The 23397-nt window shown below is 46.8% G+C and overlaps 1 protein-coding gene across 1 annotated transcript in view; it reads left to right on the forward strand.

Moving 5' to 3' along the window:
* The window catches only part of LOC309560518 (galectin-4-like), a gene marked incomplete at its 3' end in the record, with an annotated part of 132388 nt that extends 109275 nt beyond the window's left edge, over positions 1–23113 (forward strand). The window contains exons 10-11 of the mRNA XM_082264150.1: positions 22727–22892; positions 22970–23113. Of these exons, the coding sequence (XP_082120276.1) occupies positions 22727–22892; positions 22970–23113 (310 nt within the window). The remainder of the gene's footprint in view (positions 1–22726; positions 22893–22969) is intronic.
* Between the last annotated feature and the right edge of the window lie 284 nt (positions 23114–23397).

Here is a 23397-nt window from a genome sequence, read left to right on the forward strand (position 1 = left end):
AGCATATACACACCCACGGGGGCTGTCCCATCCGGTCAATACCCACCCTGCATCACCACTCCCAACTAAGTTTGGTAGCATAGCAGTAGGTAATAAGAACCCCAAAAGAGGGGCGGGGCGGCGATTGTCGGAGGACTCAGAGAAAGGAATTTTACAGGTAAGATTTTACAAAAATTCAGTTTTCTCTTACGTCCTCCGACAGTCGCCGCCTCCTCTAAGTCCTCACTGATGGGATGTCCCAAAGCAGTATAGACATGAGGGGTGGGAGACGCAACCGTAGAAAAGGCAACGCAGTACCCACATCAGAGAAAGGAATCTTACATGCACCGTAAGAGAACCAACTGGGCAACAGAAAAAAACAATGCTCAACAGGAGCAACAGCCCAGGAAAGCAAATGCCAACAGCCAGGGACCCAGAGAAAAAATTCAAGGGTCCATCATGGCACTGCCGCACTGAGAACTTTGCGGCCAAAAGAAGCATCAGCTGATGCCAGAACGTCTACTTTGTAGAACTTGGAAAAAGTGTGCACCGACGACCAAGTCGCCGCCTTGCACACCTGGGCCACCGAGGCCCGATGCCAATAGGCCCAAGATGCACTCAAAGACCTGGTAGAGTGCGCCTTAACAGGGAAGGGCGGAACCCGTTCCTTCAAGGCGTAAGCCTGCTCAATGGTCTGTCTGATCCATTTGGCAATAGTTGCTGCGGACGCGGCCATGCCCTTCCGAGGTCCCTCAGGAAGGACAAAAAGGGAATCCGTCTTCCGAAAGGATTTCGTAGATGACAGGTAAACCCTGATCGCCCTGACAACATCCAAGGAATGCAAAGCAATCTCCTTTGGATGCTTAGGCTTCGTACAAAGTGAAGGCAGAACAATGTCCTCATTAAGGTGAAATTCAGAGATCACCTTGGGAAGGAAGGATGGGGGTGGTCTCAAAACCACCTTATCCTCGTGAATGATCAAGTAAGGGGAGCGGCAAGACAACGCCGCCAGCTCCGACACTCTGCGAGCCGAAGTGATCGCCACTAAAAAGGCAACCTTCTTAGACAGCAGAGGCAACGATATCTCCCTGATGTTTTCAAAGGGAGCACGCTGTAACGCGGACAGAACCAAGTTCAAGTCCCATGGAGGTAAAGGCTCCTTCCTGAGAGGAGCCAGATGTCGCACACCTTGAATGAAGGTGCGCACCAAAGAACGAGACGCCAAAGGGCGTTGGAAAAGAACAGCCAGCGCAGATACCTGGCCCTTTATCGTGGCCAGCGCCAGGCGCTGATCCACTCCAGACTGGAGAAAAGCCAAAATTCTCGACACCGAGTAAGAACGAGGGGAGAACCCCCTGGACTCACACTAGGCAAAATAGGCTTTCCAGGTACGGTAATAAATGTCACCAGAGGAGGATTTTCTAGCCTTGATCAGGGTAGGAATAACCTCAGGAGATAGACCCTTGTCCTTCAAGACCTGGGTCTCAACAGCCAGGCCGTTAAAGCCAGCGACTGTGAAGCAGGATGGAAGATCAGACCTTGAGACGGGAGATCTTCCCGCAGAGGCAGACGCCACGGAGGCGCCACTGCCAGGTGAACAACGTCAGCGTACCAAGACCGGCAGGGCCAGTCCGGCGCCACCAGAATCACCATGTGTGGTTCCGAGACCAATCTGCGAAGGAACCGGGATAGTAACTGAATCGGAGGAAAGGCGTACATCAGACGATACTGATGCCAAGGGGCCACCAACGCATCCGAGGCGTCTGCCAACAGGGTCTGGCGGCTCAGATAGTCTGCCTGCCAATTCTCCACACCCGGAATGTGAACTGCCGAGATCGCCGGGACATGAGTCTCGGCCCAAGACAGAATGTTGGTCACCTCCCGGGCTGCTCGAGCACTCCTGGTGCCCCCCTGGTGGTTGATGTAAGCCACCGCAGTAGCATTGTCCGTCTATACGCGAACAGGCAGGCCCTGGAGACGGTCCGACCACTGGAAGAGACAGAGTTTTATCGCTCGTAGTTCCAGCACATTTATCGGGAGGGAGGACTCCTCCTCCGACCAAGTGCCCTGGGCAGGCAGGCTGCCCAGGACTCCGCCCCAGCCCGACAGGCTGGCGTCCGTGGTTACCACTGTCCACACCAACGGGCGGAAGGACTTGCCTTCCGCCACCGACGGGGACTGGATCCACCACAGAAGAGCCAATCTGGTCCGGCGACTCAAGGAGACATCCAGATCCAAGGACTGAGGAAGTCTGTCCCACCTGGCCAGGATCTCCGTCTGGAGAGCCCGCGTGTAGAACTGGGCAAAGGGAATTGCCTCGAAGGCCGACACCATCAACCCCAGGCCCCGCATGCAGGTCCTGAGTGACGAGGACGGATTGTCCCTGAGGGACCGGATTTCGTCCCGCAAAGTCCGGAGCTTGTCCTCCGGCAAGAATACATTTGCCTGAGCAGAGTCCAGAACCATTCCCAGATAGGGAAGTCGAAGCGACTGAGACAACGCTGATTTTTGAACGTTGATGGTCCACCCGAACTCCTGGAGCGTCTGTACCGTGATGGACAGATCGCGCACAAGGTCCTGACTGGCACGCGATCTCAGAAGCAGATCGTCCAGGTACCCCAGGACCGCAATGCCCTGTGCCCGCAGCAGGCCCAGAACCGGTGCCAACACCTTGGTAAACACCCTGGGTGCCGAAGCGAGACCGAACGGTAACGCCACAAACTGGTAGTGGTCCTCTGCGATAGCGAACCGAAGGTACCGCTGATGACCTTCGAAAATGGGGATGTGCAGGTACGCATCCTTCAGATCCATCGAAGCTAGGAATTCTCCTGGACTCAAGGAGGCCACTACCGAACGGAGAGACTCCATTCGAAACTTCCGAACACGCACGAAGCGGTTCAGTGCTTTCAGGTCCAGAATAGGACGCACTTTGCCCTCCTTCCTGGGCACAGTGAACAGATTCAAATAAAACCCCCGAAACCTGTCCCGATGAGGCACCGGGACAATCACCCCCTGAGCAAGCAGGTCCTGCACCGCTTGATGCAAGTCCTGCAAACGCCCCGGAAGCAGATGGAGATTGGAGGGAAAGAATCTGTCCGCCGGCCTGGAAAGGAATTCGATCTTGTAACCTGATCGAACGATTTCCTGGACCCACCTGTCCGAGTTCCGGAGCAGCCAAGGCTGGAGGAAACCGCGCAAACGTCCCCCCACCCCAGAAACGGGTGAGGGCGCCCCTTCAGGCAGAGGCGGAGTGTCCCACTGAGCCGGCATTGCCGGTCTTCTGCTTACCCGCCCAGGGTTTCTTCTGGTTGCCTTGGGCCTTGAAGGGCTTGCCCTTGGATTGGTTCCGAAAGGCACGAAAGGACCCCTGATTTTATCTAGGCGCAGAACCCCGCTTGCCACGGAAAGACTTGTTCTTCGGGTTCTGGGGTAGCATAGTGCTCTTGCCCGCCGTGACGCCTTTCACCAGGGTATCCAACGCCTCGCTAAAAAGGCGAGAGCCAGCATAGGGAAAATCAGCAACAGTTTTCTGCGAGGACTGGTCGGCCGACCAGCTCTTCAGCCATATTAGTCGCCGGTTAAGTACCGCGGCACTCGAGAGGCGAGCCACCAAGGGGGCCTCATTCAGGGCTGCATCACACAGATACATGACTCCTTGGTGGATCTGGTCCACCATTTCCAGTCGTGCAGGCGGCACGTCATCAGACACTAGGTTGCTTCTAAGCATCTTAATCCAATCAGCCACCGCCTGAGCCACCATAATGGACGCGAAAACGGGTTTGAGCAACGAACCCGCCACCGTATAGGAATGGCGGGCTAGAGACTCCAACCGCCGGTCCGTGGGATCCCGGAAAACCGGGGTATCCTCAGTAGGAACCAAGGTAGCCTTGTTCAGCACGGCCACAGTGTGATCTACCTGTGGAGGCACACACCATCGCGATTCCATAGCCGGCGCAAAAGGATAAAGCAATTTGAACCGACTAGGTACCAGGAATGGACGTTTTAACGTGCGCCACATTTCATTAACAGTGTAATGAAATCCAGCAGGGCTATATGCCTAGCTAGGGCTATATGCCTAGCTATTCCTACGGATAGGAAGACAATACCCATCAGTGAGGACTTAGAGGAGGCGGCGACTGTCGGAGGACGTAAGAGAAAGGGTCCTGTACTACTTTGGGGCGACTTGCATAGACTTCCATTATGTGAAGTCCCTGCAAGTCGCGCCGAAGTCGCGGTGCACAGCGGTGCACGCGACTTCACAGGTCGCCCCCCCGAAGTCGGATCGCCTCAGTGTGAACCGGCTCTAAAGGTGCTATTGACATGAACTTTTCACCACGCCGATAACAACATGCAATCCATACATACAGAGAAACCAAAACAAATAAGTTAAAAAATTAAGTTATATGTAATAAAATGGAATGACACAGGGAAAAAGTATTGAACACACTAACTGAAATGTATTTAATATGTCGTACAAAATCCTTTGTTGGTAATGACAGCTTCAAGACACTTCCTGTATGGAGAAACTAGTCGCATGTATTGCTCAGATGTCCTTTTGGCCCATTCTTCCACACAGTCTTCAAATCTTGAAGGTTCCGTGGGCCTCTTCATGAACTCTAATCTTTAATTCTTTCGATAGATTTTCTATTGGATTCAAGTCAGGTGATTGGCTGGGCCATTCTAGCAGCTTTATTTTCTTTTCTTTTTAAACTTTAAACCAGATGAGAGTTTCCTTGGCTTTGTGTTTTGGATCATTTTCTTGTTGAAATGTCCACCCTCAGGGGCAGACTGGCAAGTTTTGGCCCAGGGGGCAAGTACAAACCAGAGGCCCATGGTGTAGCGACTCGGTCCCCCTCCCACTCCTCCTCCTGACCCCCATTTCAAGCTGAAGCTCTGTTTCAGATACTCTCTACTTACCGGCTGAATCCGGGTTCCCAACCTGGGCAGCAAGGGGTGGTTACGGGGAGCCGGGACAGCTCAGTTAGGGCTGGCCAGGGGAGAAGAGTCTCCAGTGGGGTATGGAACTGGCCTCTGCTCAAACACAGTTTACACCATCCATGCTGGGGGGGGGGGACTCTGTTCTTGCCTTCAACCCGCACTCAGTAGGTCAGTGGCAGGGACTTTTTACTTCTCTTCACCAGGAATCCTATAGGCATGTCTGTGGCAAAAGCAGTGCGGCCTTTTTGCAGGGGCATCAGAGCAGCCCAGGGGGCAATTGCCCCCCTGGCCCAGTCCTCCCCTGTCCACCCTCATTTCCTCTTTGTTTCATCTTTATCATCCTGGTAGATGGCAGCAGATTTTTATCAAGAATGTCTTGATACATTTTTATATTCCTCCTTCCTTTAATGACATGAAGTTTGCCAGGACCGTGTGCTGAAAAACAGCCCTATACCATGATGTTTCCACCTCCAAACTTCACTGTTGGTATGGTGTTTTTGGGGAGATGTGCAGTGCCATTTGATCTCCAAACATGGTGTGCATTATGGCATCCAAAGAGTTCAATTTTGGTCTCATCTAACCAGACTATATTTTCTCAGTATTCCACAGGCTTGTTTAAATGTTGCGCAGCAAACTTTAAACAAGCTTCAATATGCTTTTTCTTCAGCAATGGAGTATTGGGTGGTGAGCATGCATATAGGCCATAGCAGTTAAGTGCATTACTTACTGTTTTCTTTTACCCACTTAAGCCCCAGGCCTATTTCGGGCACTTTTTGTTTACAAGTTAAAATCAGTATTTTTTCCTAGAAAACTACTTAGAACCCCCAAACATTATATATATTTTTTTAGCAAAGACTCTGGAGAATAAAATGGAGGCCATTGCAATATTTTTTGTCACGCGGTATTTGCGCAGCAGTCTTTAAAACACCATTTTTTTGGAAAAATTACTTAAAATCACATTTCACTGCATTTAAAAAAAACTAAACAGTAAAGTTAGCCCATTTGTTTTTGTATATTGTGAAAGATGATGTCACGCCGAGTAAATAGATACCCAACATGTTACGGTTTAAAATTGCACACACCCGTGAGATGGCGACAAACTACAGTCAATAGAAATCTCAATAGGCGACACTTTAAAAAATTTTAACGGTTACCAGTTTAGAGTTAGAGTGTAGCTCTTTTTTTTAAATTATTGCTCACTCTCTGGCGATCGCGGCGATCCCTCACATGTGTGGTTTGAACAGCGATTTCATTTGCGGCTCGACTTCAATATGAGTTTTCTTTCGTGCGCGAGCTAACGGCGACGGGGGTTGCTAAAATTATTTTTTTTTCCTATTAATTTTATTTATTTTTTTTAACTTTATCACAGGTTTTTAAAAAAGGAAAAAATCTGATCACTTTTATTGCTGTCACAAGCAATGTAAACATCCCTTAAGACAGCAATATGCAGTGACAGGTACTCTTTATGGAGGGATCGAGCACCCTAGACCCCTCCACTACACTTCTATGTATTCAAAACGCCGCAAACTGCATTATTGAATACACTGTTTTTTTTAATTTGCCGCCTTTAGCAGCAGAGTAACCCGGACGTGATGTCATGGACGCCGCCTCCGGGTTACGTCATCGGAGACCCGATCGAAGCCGCTTCCGGCCTTGATCGGGACTCCATCCAGCCGGCGGAGACCCGGGCAAAGCCGCGGAAGGCGGCGGGAGGGGGGACGTCCGTCGCCGGGGTAACAACCGAGGGGCTCCCGAGCCGCATTGATCGTTACCGCCGGAAAGCAGACCACCGGCTCTAAACAATGGTACCGCGGTGATGCCTCTAGCTAGAGGCATCACCCTGGTATAACACCGCAAAATCAGCCGACGTACCCCTACGTCACTTGCGGTAAGTGGTTAAACAATTGTACCTGCTAATTCCAGGTCTTTCTGAACCTCTCTACAAGTGGTCCTTGGCTCTTGGACAACTCGTCTGATAATTCTTTTCACTCCTGTCAGAAATCTGGCGAGGAGCATCTGGTCATAGCCAGTTTTTGGTGAAATTATGCTCTTTCCACTTCTGGATTATGGTCCCAATAGGGCTCACTGAAACATTCAGAAATCCATCTGTAACCAATGCCATCAGTATGTTTTGCAAAAATAAGGTTGCAAAGGTCTTCAGAGAGTTTTTACCCATCATGAGATGTTTCTTGTGTAAATGACACCTTTTTATAGGCCATCAGTTGAGACTCAACCAGCTGATATTAATTTTCACTGACAAGGGGCAGGATTGCTTTCTAATTACTAATACATTTCAGCTGGTGTCTTGGCTTTCCATTTTCCTTGTGTCATTCAATTTTATTACAGATAACCTAATTTCTGAACTTATTTGTTTTGGTTTCCTTGTATGTATGGATTGCACGGGTTCTTACGGACATGTGGTGAAAATTTAATGTCAATAGCACCTTTAGAAATATATTTGTCTAGAAAAATGGTAATGTGTTCAATATTTATTTTACCTGCTGTATAAATATATATATATATATATATATATTGTGAGGGATTAGCTCGGTGGTAGGCGTATGGGTGACCCCTTTGGGGGTGCGTTTTCACAGAGAGATAGCCGAGCAGAGGTTGAAAACAAGACTGATTTATTCATGCAATTTACTTCACACAATTGCAAGCGTCAAAACAGCCAAAATAAAATAAAAGACAAAATAAATCCTTGCCTCTGTGGGCGGCTACCTTCTCACGCTGGAACCTACCTAAGAGTCTGTCTCCAACCTACTGTTGGAGCAAACTTTCTTATCCTACAGCGGATACTCAACAGTCCATGTTTTATCTATAACAGGTCCCTTTACTCTTCACACTCTTCACATGGAACATGTCCCTTTGTTTTCTTTCCACATAGCAAAACAGTCCATGTCCTCACCTTTGAGACGTCTTCACACTTGGTTACCCTCCTTAGCTTCACATCGCTTTAGGGGGTCTTCTCCCATGCTCACCAGCTTGTCGGGAGGCACACATCTGACTGTCCCCCTCTCCCAGCCCACACGGCGACAGGCGGCAGCAGTCCTTCTCCCATGCCCACACGGCGTCGGGAGGTACACGTATGTCTGTCCTCCTCTTCCCAGCTCACACAGCGACAGGAGGCAGCAATGCATAAACTTTCTTTGGACAAATTATAGAGGCCTTAATTTCCTCATTCCGAACAGCTGAAGGCCTTTCAACCTCCTTACACCTTCCTGCTGCCTTTGGCAGCTGACACCCTATAATAATTAGTGAACTTTTCAAAGCAGGTGGGAATGTGTCTCCTCTCAGTGACTACATTCCCAGATTTACCTGACTTCCTGTCACATACCCCCCCCTCTTGTTTCAACCCTAGGGTTGGGACACATATTTCCAGGCACGCATGTGTCAGGCACTGCTGACTCACTGATAAGCCTCCTATTATCCTCAAGCTTCCGGATGAAACTGTTTCTGTCATCTTCACTGACAGATTTCTCATAAATGCCACACAGTTTGTCTCTCATCTCATATACACATTCTTCAACTGCATTTTTGGCATAATTTTGCTCCTTCTCATTTCTGTCATCTTCATTGACAGCTTTCTCATAAATGTCAGACAGCTTGTCCCTCATAACCGTCTGTCCAATCCACCATGGAGGACCGTGATCCATAGGCAACTCAATTGGGCTAGTCTTAATGTCTTCAACATTCTTAAGACGCCTCTCTCTGCAATCCATAAATGTTTTCCACAAAACTTTGAGAACCTTTGCTTCACTAAGCTTTGTTCCAAGTAGGGACTCTTGACATCCCTCTGTGACTTGAGTTACCTCTCCATACAGCTGTACACAATCATTGACTTTTTGTTGTAAAAGGGAATGATCTTCCTTCTTGAGCTTTGCTTGCTCTAAGATGCTGTGCAGAGGATTTTCCAATTGAGACAACAGGCTGTCACACATTTCTTCAAAGTGACCCCTGTTCCTTTTCCCAGAGATATCAATATCATTCAAACATTTCATATTCATAGGCAGATCTGAAGCATTTGCACTCATCAACTTCTTAAACTTTTCGCCCTCCTGAGCGAGTCGCAGTAAAGGCCTACTATTTGATTTGATATTCAGTTTATATTTCTTGCCAAACTCTTCACAGAAGTAGCCAACCAGAACATCATCAACTTTCCTTCCACCAACATAGGGGTCAAAGGCAACAACACAGTTGAACCCAGCGATCTGGGTGGTATCCATTATAGACCTCCTCTCTGCATCAGTGAAGAAGCATGGAACTGCAACACATTCTTTTACAGGTTTCTTCAATGCACTTTCTGCTGAACTATTTGACCGCTCAAAGTCACCTAGTTCCTTTTCTCTATCTGAATTCCACATGGAATGCATCTCAAGATCACGATCAAACTTCTGCCACTTATCTTTCACCAGTTCCATTTTGGAAACACTCCCTGAAAGGCACTTATTCATTTGCTTCACGTTTTCACCAACAGACATAGTTTTCTCCACTAGGTGGCGTTTGCTTTTTTCTCCCAGATTTATATCACTTGCTTTAGTTTTCTCCGCTTTAGTTTTCTCTACTAGGTTTTCAGCCTGAACTGAGAAATCATCACATTTCTTACACAGCTCCTTTGTTTGCTGAAGTTCTAATGATACATTTTCCAATGCTTGAAGTTTTTGAAGGAACGGTTTATTCCAAAGGGGTGATTCAAGCCACATGTCATCACATTTCTGAGGCTCACTCAGGACAGACCCCAAAACACTGATCCTTTTAAAAACTGCATCAGGCACACTATCCCCTCTTTGGGACAGATCCTCTGTTGCCTGGAATTCCTCTTCCAGTTCCTGCAACGGAATCTTCATCTCTTCTACTTGCTGTTCTAAGGCTCGCTTAGACTTTTCTAGCTCCTGAACTCTTTTCACAACATCATCCTTGGAGCTGACCAATTCTTCCATTTCTGTACGCAGCTGTTTGTCAACACTTTCTAGTTCAGCCTTACACTCTAGAGCTTCCTCCAAAGAGCGAGCCAAGAACAGGGCTTTGCTCTCGTTATCACGCACCTCCGTTTCTGCACGGGCGCGTTCTTCTGCATATTTTGCAGACACAGTCTTCTCTTCACCAAGCATCTGATCAAACTTCTTTTTCACATCTTCAACACACTGTAATGAACCAACGCTTTCTTCCATGCGTTTTTTCATATCCGCTATCTGAGCTTGCAATGTTGCGACTTGCTCTGATAGGTTTTTCTTTGCTTCCGCCTCCTCTTTTAATTGTTCCAGGAAGCCATTTTTCTCATCTTCCATTTGTTTGAGCTTTGTGCTAAAACTCAGCCTTTGACACCTCTCTTCCTGTAAGAGTTCCTGCGTGTCTTGCAGCTGCGATTCCAAGATAGAAAAATCTTCCGCAATTTCTCTAGATTTGCTGTCTGCTTGAGAAAGCGGATTTGTAACATTGTCCAACTCAACCTGCAGTCGGTTTGCCTTCTCTGACAGCTTAGCACACAATCGGTCACCTTCTGACACCTTGACTTGCGATTCCAGAAGCTGTGCCTCTACTTTTTCCCTCTTATGTTCACAATCTCCTTTTCCCTGCATAAGAGCCTTCACCTCATTGGCTAGTTTCTGGGAATGAGACTGTAATTCTGCCACACAGGCTTCTTTCTCCTTTAACTGCTGCTGGAAACGTTGGGCTTCACCTTTCCAACTTTCACAGTCTGCACGTAATTCATCTACCACATTGCTCAAAGTGGTGAGCTCATACACAGTACTCAGTAATTTAGCCTCTCTTTCACTTTTCTCATTGTCGCTGAGAGACAATGTCGTTTTCAGAGCGACATTCTGTTCCTGCGACTCCTGCAGGTCTATTTTTGTAACTTCCAAACACTGAAGACTTTTTTCCAGCCGATTACGCAACTCCAACATTTCACACATGCTTTGCTTCTGCAAAGTCTGAATTTCAATTTCCTTTTCCATGAGGATGGTATCTTTCTCCATTATAGTCTCTCTGCGTTTTTGCAACTCGACCAAAAGAAGAGCAGTGGATTCTTCCCACTGTGACACATGAGACTTGAGTAGTTCATTCATTTCCTGCAAGTTTCTATGCTCCATCTTAAGCAATTCCACGGCTTGTTCCTTTTCTTCCATTTTCCGTTGCAAGGCATCCAACTCAGCCCTGCACACATACTCGGTTTCTTCCAAACCGATGGCCTCCATTGGCTGCTGGCGTCTCTGTTTCCAGCCTGCCATGCTCTCTTGGTGAGCCTTTTGTTGAGCTGCAAAGCTCCGCTGTTTCAGCATCTCCCCCATTTTGGGTTTACTTTTCATCTGAGAACCCTGCGTCTCCAAAGCAGTTTCATTTGCCCCAGTGTTGCTAGGGACAACAACTTTTCTCTTTAGCCGATTCCGTTCAGGCATGGATGGGGCTGGTTCAAATGGTAGCATCCCCTCCATCCATAGAATTCGGTCTCTCATTTCATCTATCTTTGCATTTTTCAGGCGTTTGATCGCCCCATCTTCAATAACTCCACAAACAAATTTTTCACAGTCCAGCAAAAAATTTTCAGACCACTGTCTCTTTAACACATGTAGTTGTTCTCTCTCTTGCAAGATCTCTTTTCCTGCACACACAGTTTGTGCAGTCACTTGCACCAGACACAACAAAGTTCATCAAATAATTTTGAGACCGCTGTCTCTTTAAAACACTTTTTTTTTTTCTGTCAGGATCTTCTCTCCTGCACACATAGATTGTGCAATCTCATGCACCAGATAAAGTTCATCAAACATTTGCACTTCCTTGCAGGGATCTCTGCTTATGCCCACTGCATACCTCCACCATATGTGAGGGATTAGCTCGGTGGTAGGCGTATGGGTGACCCCTTTGGGGGTGCGTTTTCACAGAGAGATAGCCGAGCAGAGGTTGAAAACAAGACTGATTTATTCATGCAATTTACTTCACACAATTGCAAGCGTCAAAACAGCCAAAATAAAATAAAAGACAAAATAAATCCTTGCCTCTGTGGGCGGCTACCTTCTCACGCTGGAACCTACCTAAGAGTCTGTCTCCAACCTACTGTTGGAGCAAACTTTCTTATCCTACAGCGGATACTCAACAGTCCATGTTTTATCTATAACAGGTCCCTTTACTCTTCACACTCTTCACATGGAACATGTCCCTTTGTTTTCTTTCCACATAGCAAAACAGTCCATGTCCTCACCTTTGAGACGTCTTCACACTTGGTTACCCTCCTTAGCTTCACATCGCTTTAGGGGGTCTTCTCCCATGCTCACCAGCTTGTCGGGAGGCACACATCTGACTGTCCCCCTCTCCCAGCCCACACGGCGACAGGCGGCAGCAGTCCTTCTCCCATGCCCACACGGCGTCGGGAGGTACACGTATGTCTGTCCTCCTCTTCCCAGCTCACACAGCGACAGGAGGCAGCAATGCATAAACTTTCTTTGGACAAATTATAGAGGCCTTAATTTCCTCATTCCGAACAGCTGAAGGCCTTTCAACCTCCTTACACCTTCCTGCTGCCTTTGGCAGCTGACACCCTATAATAATTAGTGAACTTTTCAAAGCAGGTGGGAATGTGTCTCCTCTCAGTGACTACATTCCCAGATTTACCTGACTTCCTGTCACAATATATATATATATATATATACACTGCTCAAAAAAATTAAAGGAACACTTTGAAAACACATCAGATCTCAATGGGGAAATAGATCATGCTGGATATCTATACTTATATGGACTGGGTAATGTGTTAGAAACCAAAATATCAGCCTATAGAGGGCTTAATTCAAAGACACCCCAAACATTATAGTGAAAAAAATGATGCATCAGGCTAGTCCATTTTGCTGAAATTTCATTGCAGCAACTTAGAATGGTAGTCAGTAGTTTATATGGCCCCCACGTGGTTGTTTCCTCCCAGATCGGGACCATGGCATCACTGAGACCCTGAACAGGCTGAGGTGCAACCTGGCGTATGAACCAAACCATAATGTCCCAGAGTTTTTCTATTGAATATACAGTATCTCACAAAAATGAGTACACCCCTAACATTTTTGAAAATATTTTATTATAACTTTTATGTGACAACAGTAAAGAAATGACACTTTGCTACAATGTAAAGTAGTGAGTGTACAGCTTGTATAACAGTCTGAATTTGCTGTCCCCTCAATATAACTCAACATACAGCCATTAATGTCTAAACAGCAGGTGTGTTAAATTTGGTGTTATCGCTCTCACTCTCTCATACTGGTCACTGGAAGTTCAACACGGCACCTCATGACTAAGAATTTTCTGAGGATCTGAAAAAATGAATTGTTGCTCTACATAAAGATGGCCTAGGCTATAAAAAGATTGCCAAGACCCTGAAACTGAGCTGCAGAACGGTGGCCAGGACCATACAGCGGTTTAACAGGACAGATTCCAATCAGAACAGGCCTCCTCATGGTCGACCAAAGAACTTGAGTGCACGTGCTCAGCATCATATCCAGAGGTTATCTTTGGGAAATTAATGTATGAGTGCTTCCAGCATTGCTGCAGAGGTTGAAGGGGTGGGGGGTTAGCCGGTCAGTGCTTAGACCATACCCTGCACACTGCACCAAATTGGTCTGAATGGTCAGAAGGAAGCCTTTTCTAAACATGATGCACGAGAAAGCCCAAAAATGGATTTTTGTAAGAACTTACCGTAAAATCCTTTTCTCTTAAGCTCATTGACAGACGTAGTCTTCTTGATTCTCAAGAGCTGGGTTATGTTGTCTCCGCAGGAGTAGGACTAGGCAGAATGACAAAACGTTCTGGCTCCACCCTAGGGGGCAGTCCCTGAGGGTATATCCTCCCTCTCTCTGCTACAGGGAATCAGTTCTGTTTAAAGCAGTACAGAGAAATTAACCCAACCCAACTCAATGATAGAGGGGCGGGTACTACGTCTGTCAATGAGCTTAAGAGAAAAGGATTTTACGGTAAGTTCTTACAAAAATCCATTTTTCTCTATCGCTCATTGACAGACGTAGTCTTCTTGATTCTCAAGAGCTGGGACATCCAGAAGCAGTGCCACAAATGAGGGGTGGGATTGACAAAATCAAATCCAATCTAGTAGGCCCAACCGGTGCCAAACTAGAAGTTTTAAAGGCTCATTATAAACAAAGAATGAGACTAAAAGAAAAAATTTTCCAACGGAAAAAAACCCTCGAGGTAGACCACTGGTCTCCTCAAATTGCGGCCTGCAAAACCTTGCGGCCAAATGAGGCATCAGACGATGCCATTACATCAATTTTATAATGTTTAGAGAAGGTATGCACCGACGACCAGGTAGCCGCCTTGCACACCTGGACCACTGACGCCTGATGGCGAAAGGCCCATGACGCACTAAGTGCCCGAGTGGAGTGCGCCTTAACAGGGAACGGGGGCTCCCGACCCTTAATAGAATAAGCCTGTACTACCGTCTGTCTGATCCATCTGGAAATGGTCGCGGCAGATGCAGGCAACCCCTTTTTGGGTCCATCTGGGATCACAAAAAGTGAATCCGTCTTGCGAAACGAGTCTGTCGTTTTCAAGTATACCCTGATCGCCCGGACCACATCCAAGGAGTGCAAAGCAAATTCCCGAGGATGACTGGGCTTAGGACACAGGGAAGGTAATACAATTTCTTCATTCAGATGAAATTCTGAAACTACTTTTGGTAGGAAGGATGGATTCGGACGAAGAACCACCTTATCTCTATGAACCACCAGATATGGTGAACGACAAGATAATGCGGCCAGTTCTGACACCCTGCGTGCAGAAGTAATAGCCACCAAGAAGGCCACCTTCTGGGACAACGTGGGTAGAGGAATCTCCCTAATATCTTCAAAGGGAGGTTTCTGAAGAACCGACAACACTAAATTAAGATCCCAGGGGGGTAACGGCGCGTGCACTGGCGGAGCCAGATGTCGCACCCCCTGGATGAAATTCCGCACCAAGGAATGAGTAGCCAAAGGCTTCTGAAAGAAGATGGCTAATGCTGAGACCTGACCCTTGATAGTACTCAAGGCCAGTTTCTGCTCAACCCCTTGTTGCAGAAAAGCCAATATTCGACTAATCGAATAAGACCGAGGACGGAACCCCAAAGGTTCACACCATGCAATGTAGGACTTCCATGTGCGATGATAAATCTTTCTGGAAGTCGCTTTCCTTGCTTCAACTAGAGTAGGAATAACTGAAGCTGACAAACCTTTGTCTTTCAGCACCTGGGTCTCAATAGCCAGGCCGTTAAAGCCAGCGATCGTAAAGCAGGATGGAAGATCGGTCCCTGAGACAGTAGATCCTCCCTGAGAGGAAGTCTCCATGGGACGTCCACCACCAGTCTGACCATGTCGGCGTACCAAGCTCGACGAGGCCAGTCCGGAGCTACCAGGATTACTGGGATTCCTTCCTCCTCTACCCTGCGAAGAAGTCTTGGCAGTAACGCGAGAGGAGGGAAGGCATATATTAGCTGGTATTGCCCCCACGGGGCGATCAGTGCGTCTGCGGTTTCTGCTAGAGGATCGCGGGAGCGAGCCACGAATCTCTGAACTTTCCTGTTGAATCGTGATGCCAACAGATCCACATCCGGGGTGCCCCACCGTAGGCACAACTGGTGGAAAACGTCTGGATGGAGGGACCATTCCCCCTGATCCAGGGTCTGACGGCTGAGATAATCTGCCTGCCAATTCTCCACCCCCGGAATGAACACCGCAGAGATTGCTGGAACAAATCGTTCCGCCCAGCGAAGAATGCAAGCCACTTCTTTGGCCGCTCGGACACTCTTGGTGCCCCCCTGATGATTGACATAAGCCACGGCCGTGGCATTGTCCGACTGGATCCGAACCGGGCTGCCCTGAAGCTGCTCGGTCCAGTGAATCAGACAAAGTCTGATCGCTCTCAGTTCCAATACATTTATCGGTAATCTGGATTCTTCCGGGGACCAAAGTCCCTGGACAGATAACTGACCAAGAATTCCTCCCCATCCGGATAGACTGGCATCCGTGGTCACTATCGTCCAATATATTGGCAGAAATGACTTTCCCTGGCTGAGCATTGGAGACCGAAGCCACCAAACCAGAGACTCTCTGGTCTGTTTGCTCAATCGTATCTGATTGTCCAGGGATTCCGGATTCCGATTCCATCTGAGAAGAATCTCTTGCTGAAGAATTCGGGTATGGGACTGGGCAAATGGGACTGCTTCGAATGAAGCCACCATCATGCACGTCCGAAGGGAAGACCAGCTGTTGGACAGTAACAACTGGACTGCTGATTGAATCTTTCGAAGTTTCCCTACCGGAAGGAAAACTCTCGTCCTGACTGTGTCTAGAATTAGACCCAGATATTCGAGCCTCTGGGTGGGAACCAGAAATGACTTTTGCTGGTTCACCAGCCACCCGAATTCCTGTAAAGAAATCATAGTAATTTCTATGTTTTGTAGCAAGGTCTGAGGAGATTCTGCATGAAGCAGAAGATCGTCTAGGTAACCTAGAATCGATATACCTCTTTGGCGCAGAAGTGCCAACATTGGGGCCAACACCTTTGTGAAGACCCGCGGAGCCGTGGCGAGACCGAAAGGTAACGCCACAAACTGATAGTGGTTCTCCTCTACGGAAAAGCGTAGAAAACGCTGATGTCCTGCGAAAATGGGAATGTGAAGATAGGCGTCCTTGATGTCTATGGACGCTAAGACATCCCCTGGATGCAGGAAGGCTGCTACCGTGCGAATGGACTCCATTCTGAATCTTCTTATGTTGACGAAAGAATTGAGCGCTCTTAAGTCCAGAATTGGACGCACTTTGCCCTCTTTCCTGGGTATTGTAAACAGGTTTGAATAAAACCCTTGAAACCGTTCTGTCCAAGGAACGTGGACTACCACTCCTTGTTGTAGTAGATCTGTGACTGCTCTCCGCAGATCTTCTAGACGATCCGGAGATAGTCGGATATTGGAAGGGAAGAATCGCGCCGGTGGGAGAGATCGAAACTCGATCTTGTACCCTGACTTTATGACTTCGCAAACCCATTTGTCCGGGATTCTGGAAAGCCATGGATCCGGGAACCGGCGAAGACGTCCCCCCACCCCAGTTATGGGTGGGGGCGCACCTTCAGGCTTTGGATGGTTTATCTTCAGGTCTGGAGGGGGCGGGCTTTTGCTTGCCCGACCAACGACCCCTGACGCCTCCTGCAGGAGGCTTGGAGGACTTAGTTTTTTCACCCGCTGGACGAAAAAACCTCTTGTGAGCAGAAAAAGAAGGCCCTCGTCTTTGACGAGTTCCTCTACCTTTAAAATTTTGCGGTAAAAAGGTGCTTTTTCCACCGGTGAGATCCTTAATGATCTCATCTAAGTTGGCTCCTAATAGACACTCTCCTGAAAAGGGGATATTAGCCAATGCTTTTTTGGAACCTTGGTCGGCTATCCAACCTTTTAGCCACAGTGTACGCCTGAGAACCACTGCTGAGACTGATGCTCGCGCCATTAATGGAGTGGCGTCTAACGCCGCATCACATACAAACTGTAACCCCTGTATCATTTGTTCCAACAAATCTGATACCGCCTGAGGGACTTCTTCTAAGTCCCGGCGTAACCACTTGGTCCATTCAGTTACAGCCTGCGAAACCAGACCAATAGCAATTATTGGCCTGAAAGCTGATCCAATCAAGGAAAACATGGTGCGAGACATAGCTTCTATCTTGCGATCCACTGGATCTTTAAAAGACGGAGCGTCTTCTAAAGGAATAACCGTGGCTTTATTCAATCTAGCAATAGGTGAATCCACCACAGGTGGTTCTGTCCATTTCTTAATAAGGGTTTCCTCAAACGGATAACGCCTGTCAATGCGTTTGGAAATATTAAAAGTGCGTTTTGGCAGACGCCATTCTTCATCGATTGGATTGCCAAAACATTTGGGCAATGGAAAAACCTTTGCCACTTTGATGCGCTTTTTAGTCCCAAAAGGGATCTCAGTTTCAGCTATTTCTGATGGAATACCCTGTAACCTTAAAGTCTCTTGAACAGATACAATGAGTGCGTTTACCAACGCTTCCTCTCGGGCTATGGCAGATGCCGAAACATCCTCCTCACTGTCTGAAGAGACAGGACCCGAGACACCAATACCAGATGAAGTACCTGCAACTGCAGAAATAGGCTCAGAGTCTGAATCCGAGGTTTCAGATAATAAGGGGTTAGGCGGGGGTCGCTTTCTTGCGCCCTGTCCCTGACAAGCCACTTCCACCCGGGACACAAAAGTTTCCATAATAGCTGACAAAGATTCAATTGTCAATGGGGTGCTGGAGGATCCCGCAGACCCCTCGAGGGGATCCGGAGGAGATACATGAGTGGCAGGGTCCATGTTAATACAGGACACTTTGCCAGCAATAAACAAAAAAACCTTTTTTTTTTTTTTTTGTGTGTCTCCCCCTAGCGCAATAGCGCCCCTCAGAGTACCTACTTCTCGATCCCAGAGAGAGAGAGAGGGACCCCCAAGGCTCACCAACCGATGCAGTGCAGTTTCCAACAAACTGCAGCCAGCGTCTGTCTTACACAGACTGGAAGGAGCTGTTTGCTTTTTCCCGGGCAGAAGGCGTGGCTCCGCCCCCTGTGTACGCCTTCCGGCGTTCCCAGCCCTCCACGAGGAAGCTGGGCTCACAAAACATGGCCGCCCCCATAGAAGAGTCATAAGACTCCAAAAACATGGCGGCCGGCGTGACCTGAGGACATATATGCATTCGGTCTACGGCAAAATGGCGGCGGACCGCCGATATCGTCTTCCCAGCACATCCACCTGCACTCTGAGAGGTGACATATGGATCTACAGAGATACACTGCACATAAGGTAGGATTATACCTCCTATGTCTGCTGTAATGTTACAGTCTGCTGGGTAGAGTGTTAGCTCTTGAACCAAGTCCACTTCCCACAAACACATGCTGTATTACAAGGGGGACTTGTAAGTGTCAGATATATACTGACCATATATGGAGGGGCCCATAATATATACTGCCTCATAAATGAGGAAAAAAAGGGAACGTTTTACTCACCATACCGAACCGACAGGCACCCTCTCTTCATAATACCCTCTCCACCGGGGTGGGGGTTTGTGGACGCCTCGACTCTCTGGTCCTGGCGTCCAAGCGAGCTTTTAACTTGCAAAGTCAGTCCCTTTACTGGGACTCCGTCGCGGCCGACTCAGCGCACTGGTCTGCACGCGCTTTTAGGCAGAAACCGGGGTGACCACTGGATCTCACATCCAGCCCGTCGCCCGGCCCCGCATACTTACTTGAATATGTCGCGGCCGACCAAGCGCAATGCCTGGTCTGCACGCGCTCGTAGGCCGGCTGGGGTGACCACAAGTGTCGCCCAGTCCGGCATTTTTGCTTGAAGATCTCACAGGAAAAAAACACTGGAGAAAACTACCTAAAAAATGTCTTTTCTTAAAGAAAAAAAGTCTTGCCAGGACCAAAGGATCCCAGCAAGGAGCTTAGGTCCTTACTCCTGACTAGACAGAAAAAAACTGATTCCCTGTAGCAGAGAGAGGGAGGATATACCCTCAGGGACTGCCCCCTAGGGTGGAGCCAGAACGTTTTGTCATTCTGCCTAGTCCTACTCCTGCGGAGACAACATAACCCAGCTCTTGAGAATCAAGAAGACTACGTCTGTCAATGAGCGATAGAGAAAAACAGTTTGCTGAAGACAAGCAGACTAAGGACATGGATTACTGGAACCATGTCCTGTGGTCTGATGAGACCAAGATAAACGTATTTGGTTCAGATGATATCAAGCGTGTGTGGCAGCAACCAGGTGAGGAGTACACAGACAAGAATGTCTTGCCTACAGTCAAGCATGGTGGTGGTAGTGTCATGGTCTGGGGCTGCCGCCACTGGGGAGCTACAGTTCATTGAGGGAACCATGAATGCCAACATGTACTGTGGCATACTGAAGAAGAGCATGATCCCCCCCCCTTCGGAGACTTGGCCAGAGGGCAGTATTCCAACATGGTAACTACCCCAAACACACTTCCAAGATGACCACTGCCTTGCTAAAGAAGCTGAGGGTAAAGGTGATGGACTGGTCAAGCATGTCTCCAGACCTAAACCATATTGAGCATCTGTGGGACATCCTCAAATGGAAGGTGGAGCAGCGCAAGGTCTCTAACATCCCCCAGCTCAGTAATGTTGTCATGGAGGAGTGGAAGAGGACCCCAGTGGCAACCTGTGAAGCTCTGGTGAACTCCATGCCCAAGAGGGTTAAGACAGTGCTGGAAAATTAATGGTGGGCACACAAAATATTGACACTTTGGACCCAATTTGGACATTTTAACTTAGGGGTGTACTCACTATTGTTGCCAGCGGTTTAGACAATATTGGCTGTGTGTTGAGTTATTTTGAGAGGACAGACACTTTACACTGTTATTCAAGCTGTACACTCACTACTTTACATTGTAGCAAAGTGTCATTTCTTTAGTGTTAGGGGTGGTGAGGTAAACGGCGCTGCCTAAAGATATTGAAGTGTGGTGATATAATGCAGATAAATTCTTAATATCACAGTAAAATATAGTACAATCATATAGAAAATCAGTAAAACATGTATAAAATATAAAATATTATAAATATAAAGTGAAATAATTTTGTTGACGGTGAATAGATAGCAAATACCAAATTTTTTTGGCCATTTCTTTCATCTCCACTGGTCCATTTATCAATTTTATATCTTTCAGGACCAATTGCACTTGATCACTTTTTTCCTTGATACCTATATATTTATTCACTCTCACGCATAGTTATATCGTATCCAATTTTTATTGGAATCACTTTATCCACTAATTTATCAACTTTGTTGACACACTTAGAATATCTATTTCACTTATGATCCGTTTATTTCTATAGTGACCGATATATATTCTTTTGGACACCTTTGTTCACTTCATTTGGTCACATTTTGCTCACTAAGCACTTTATATATATTGATTTATCTATTCACCGTCAACAAAATTATTGCACTTTATATTTATAATATTTTATATTTTATACATGTTTTACTGTTTTTGTATATGATTGTACTATATTTTACTGTGATATTAAGAATTTATCTACATTACACCACCACACTTTAATATCTTTAGGCAGCGCCGTTTACCTCACCACCCCCCCACTACTTATTGATTATTGACCTCACAGTCTATATTTTTGAGGTAGGCTGCAGCCAATGAATTCCTCCATAAGCGCGAAAATCTCCACCTTACATATTTCTTTAGTGTTGTCACATGAAAAGATATAATAAAATATTTACAAAAATGTGAGGGGTGTACTCATTTTTGTGAGATACTGTAGGTCAGGCAAGAGTAGGAGCCATTCAATGGTATCAATTCCTTCATCCTCCAGGAACTGGCTGCATACTCTAGCCACATGAGGCCGGGCATTGTCTTGCACCCGGAGGAACCCAGGACCCACCAGCGTAGGGTCCGACAATGGGTCCAAGGATTTCATCCAGATACCTAATGGCAGTCAGGGTGCCATTGTCTAGCGTGTAGAGGTCTGTGCGTCCCTCCATGGATATGCCTCCCCAAACCATTACTGACCTACCATCAAACCCGTCATCTTGAATGATGTTACAGGCAGCATAATGTTCCCCACAGCTTCTCCAGACCCGTTCATGTCTGTCACATGGGCTCAGAGTTAACCTGCTCTCATCTGTGAAAAGCACAGAGCACCAGTGGTGGACCTGCCAATTCTGATGTTCAATGGCAGATGCCAATCTAGCTCCACAGTGCGGGACATTAAGCACAGGGCCCACTAGAGGACGTTGGGCCCTCAGGCCACCCTCATGAAGTTTGTGTCTGATTGTTTGGTCAGACACACACACACTAGTGGCCTGCTTGATTTAATTTAATTTGATTTAATTTTGTAGGGTGCTGGCAGTGCTCACTGTCACTGTCCAGCTCTCCTAGAGTAACTGCCTGTCTTCTAGAATATCCTCCATGCTCTTGAGACTGTGCTGGGAGACACAGCAAGTCTCCTGGCAATGGCACGTATTGATGTGCCATCCTGAAGGAGTTGAACTGCCTGTGCAACCTCTTTAGGGTCCAGGTATCCCCCTCGTGCTACCAGTAGTGACACTGACCCTAGCCAAATGCAAAACTAGTGAAAAATAGTCAGAAAAGAAGAGAAAGGAAAAACTTGTCAGTGGCCATCACCTGTAAAACAATTTCTGTTTTGGAGGTTGTCTCGTCGTTGCCCATCTAATGCAAATGTTGTTATTTTTATAAAGACCAAAGCAGCTGAAACTGATTAACAACTCCCTCTACTACTTAACTGACCGGATCAATATCCCAGGAGTTTAATTGACTTGATGCTATACTTTTAATAAAACACACTATAAGATTTTCTGAAGACTTTTTCCTTTAGACTTACCAAAACCATATAATATGAGGTCAAACCTAAACACTTTCAATTTGTATGCAATCTGGCAGGCCCTTGCACTACATAGAAAAGGTAAATCTGAAGGAAATCTAACCACAAAAGTTGGATAGTGTGTATCCAGCTTTAGACTGGGATGCCATCAAAGTTCAAAGGCAGGCTTCCCAATACTTTTGGTAATATAGTGTACAAGTTTGGAAAACAGCCCAAAGATCCACATGCTTATTTTTTATACCCTCACCATAATAAATAAAGAAATGTACAAAACAACTACATGTTCCTTTTAGGTTGCTTACTCACATACCAATAGTTTTTTGGAAAACTCTTGCCATTTTTTCTGTTTGCACTGAACACGGATGTGAAGCAGTATATAGTCATTTACTTTATACGGTTTAAATTTTGTAGATTCCATGTCAACCTTCTGAATAGCAGAACGAGAAATATCCACCTGCATATCAACCCTCGCTTATCTGAAGGTACAATAGTAAGGAACACCCAGAACAGGGGCACTTGGGGTCCTGAAGAGAGGCAGCTCGCATACATGCCTTTCTATGCAGGGCAAAACTTTCAGGTAAGAAAAACACATAGTAGACTTCTAAATTTCCCATCTGAGGACCTCCTTAATTAAACAGTCACTTTTAATTACAGATGGAAATCAAGAATGAGGGAGGAGTAGTAGGTGTCTACTCAAATGGATCAAAGCTTTTCAACTATGTCCATCGCTTGCCTGCCAACCAGATCGACATGATGGAAGTCGGTGGAAATGTCACCTTGGCATATGTGCAGTACTGAACTTAAGCCAATCAAGAGAGTTATCAGTGTGGCCAAAACACACATTATTTTAAGAAATTGTAAAATGTTATAAAAACTATATTAGCTACATTAAATTATAGGCACCTTGGGCAGTTTTAGGGCCCTTTCACACGGGCGCTCCGTATGTCCGCAAATCATCCTAATTTTTGCGGATGATTTACGGACATAGTGTAAGTCAATGGCATTTCGGATGTCAGCGGAATACCATCCGCTGACATCCGATTTTCTTCCTTTCACTTCTGTTCCGTTTTTTGGAACGGAAC

Source organism: Pelophylax lessonae (genome assembly GCF_965119305.1).
Source record: "Pelophylax lessonae genome assembly, chromosome: 7".
Lineage (NCBI taxonomy): Eukaryota > Metazoa > Chordata > Amphibia > Anura > Ranidae > Pelophylax > Pelophylax lessonae.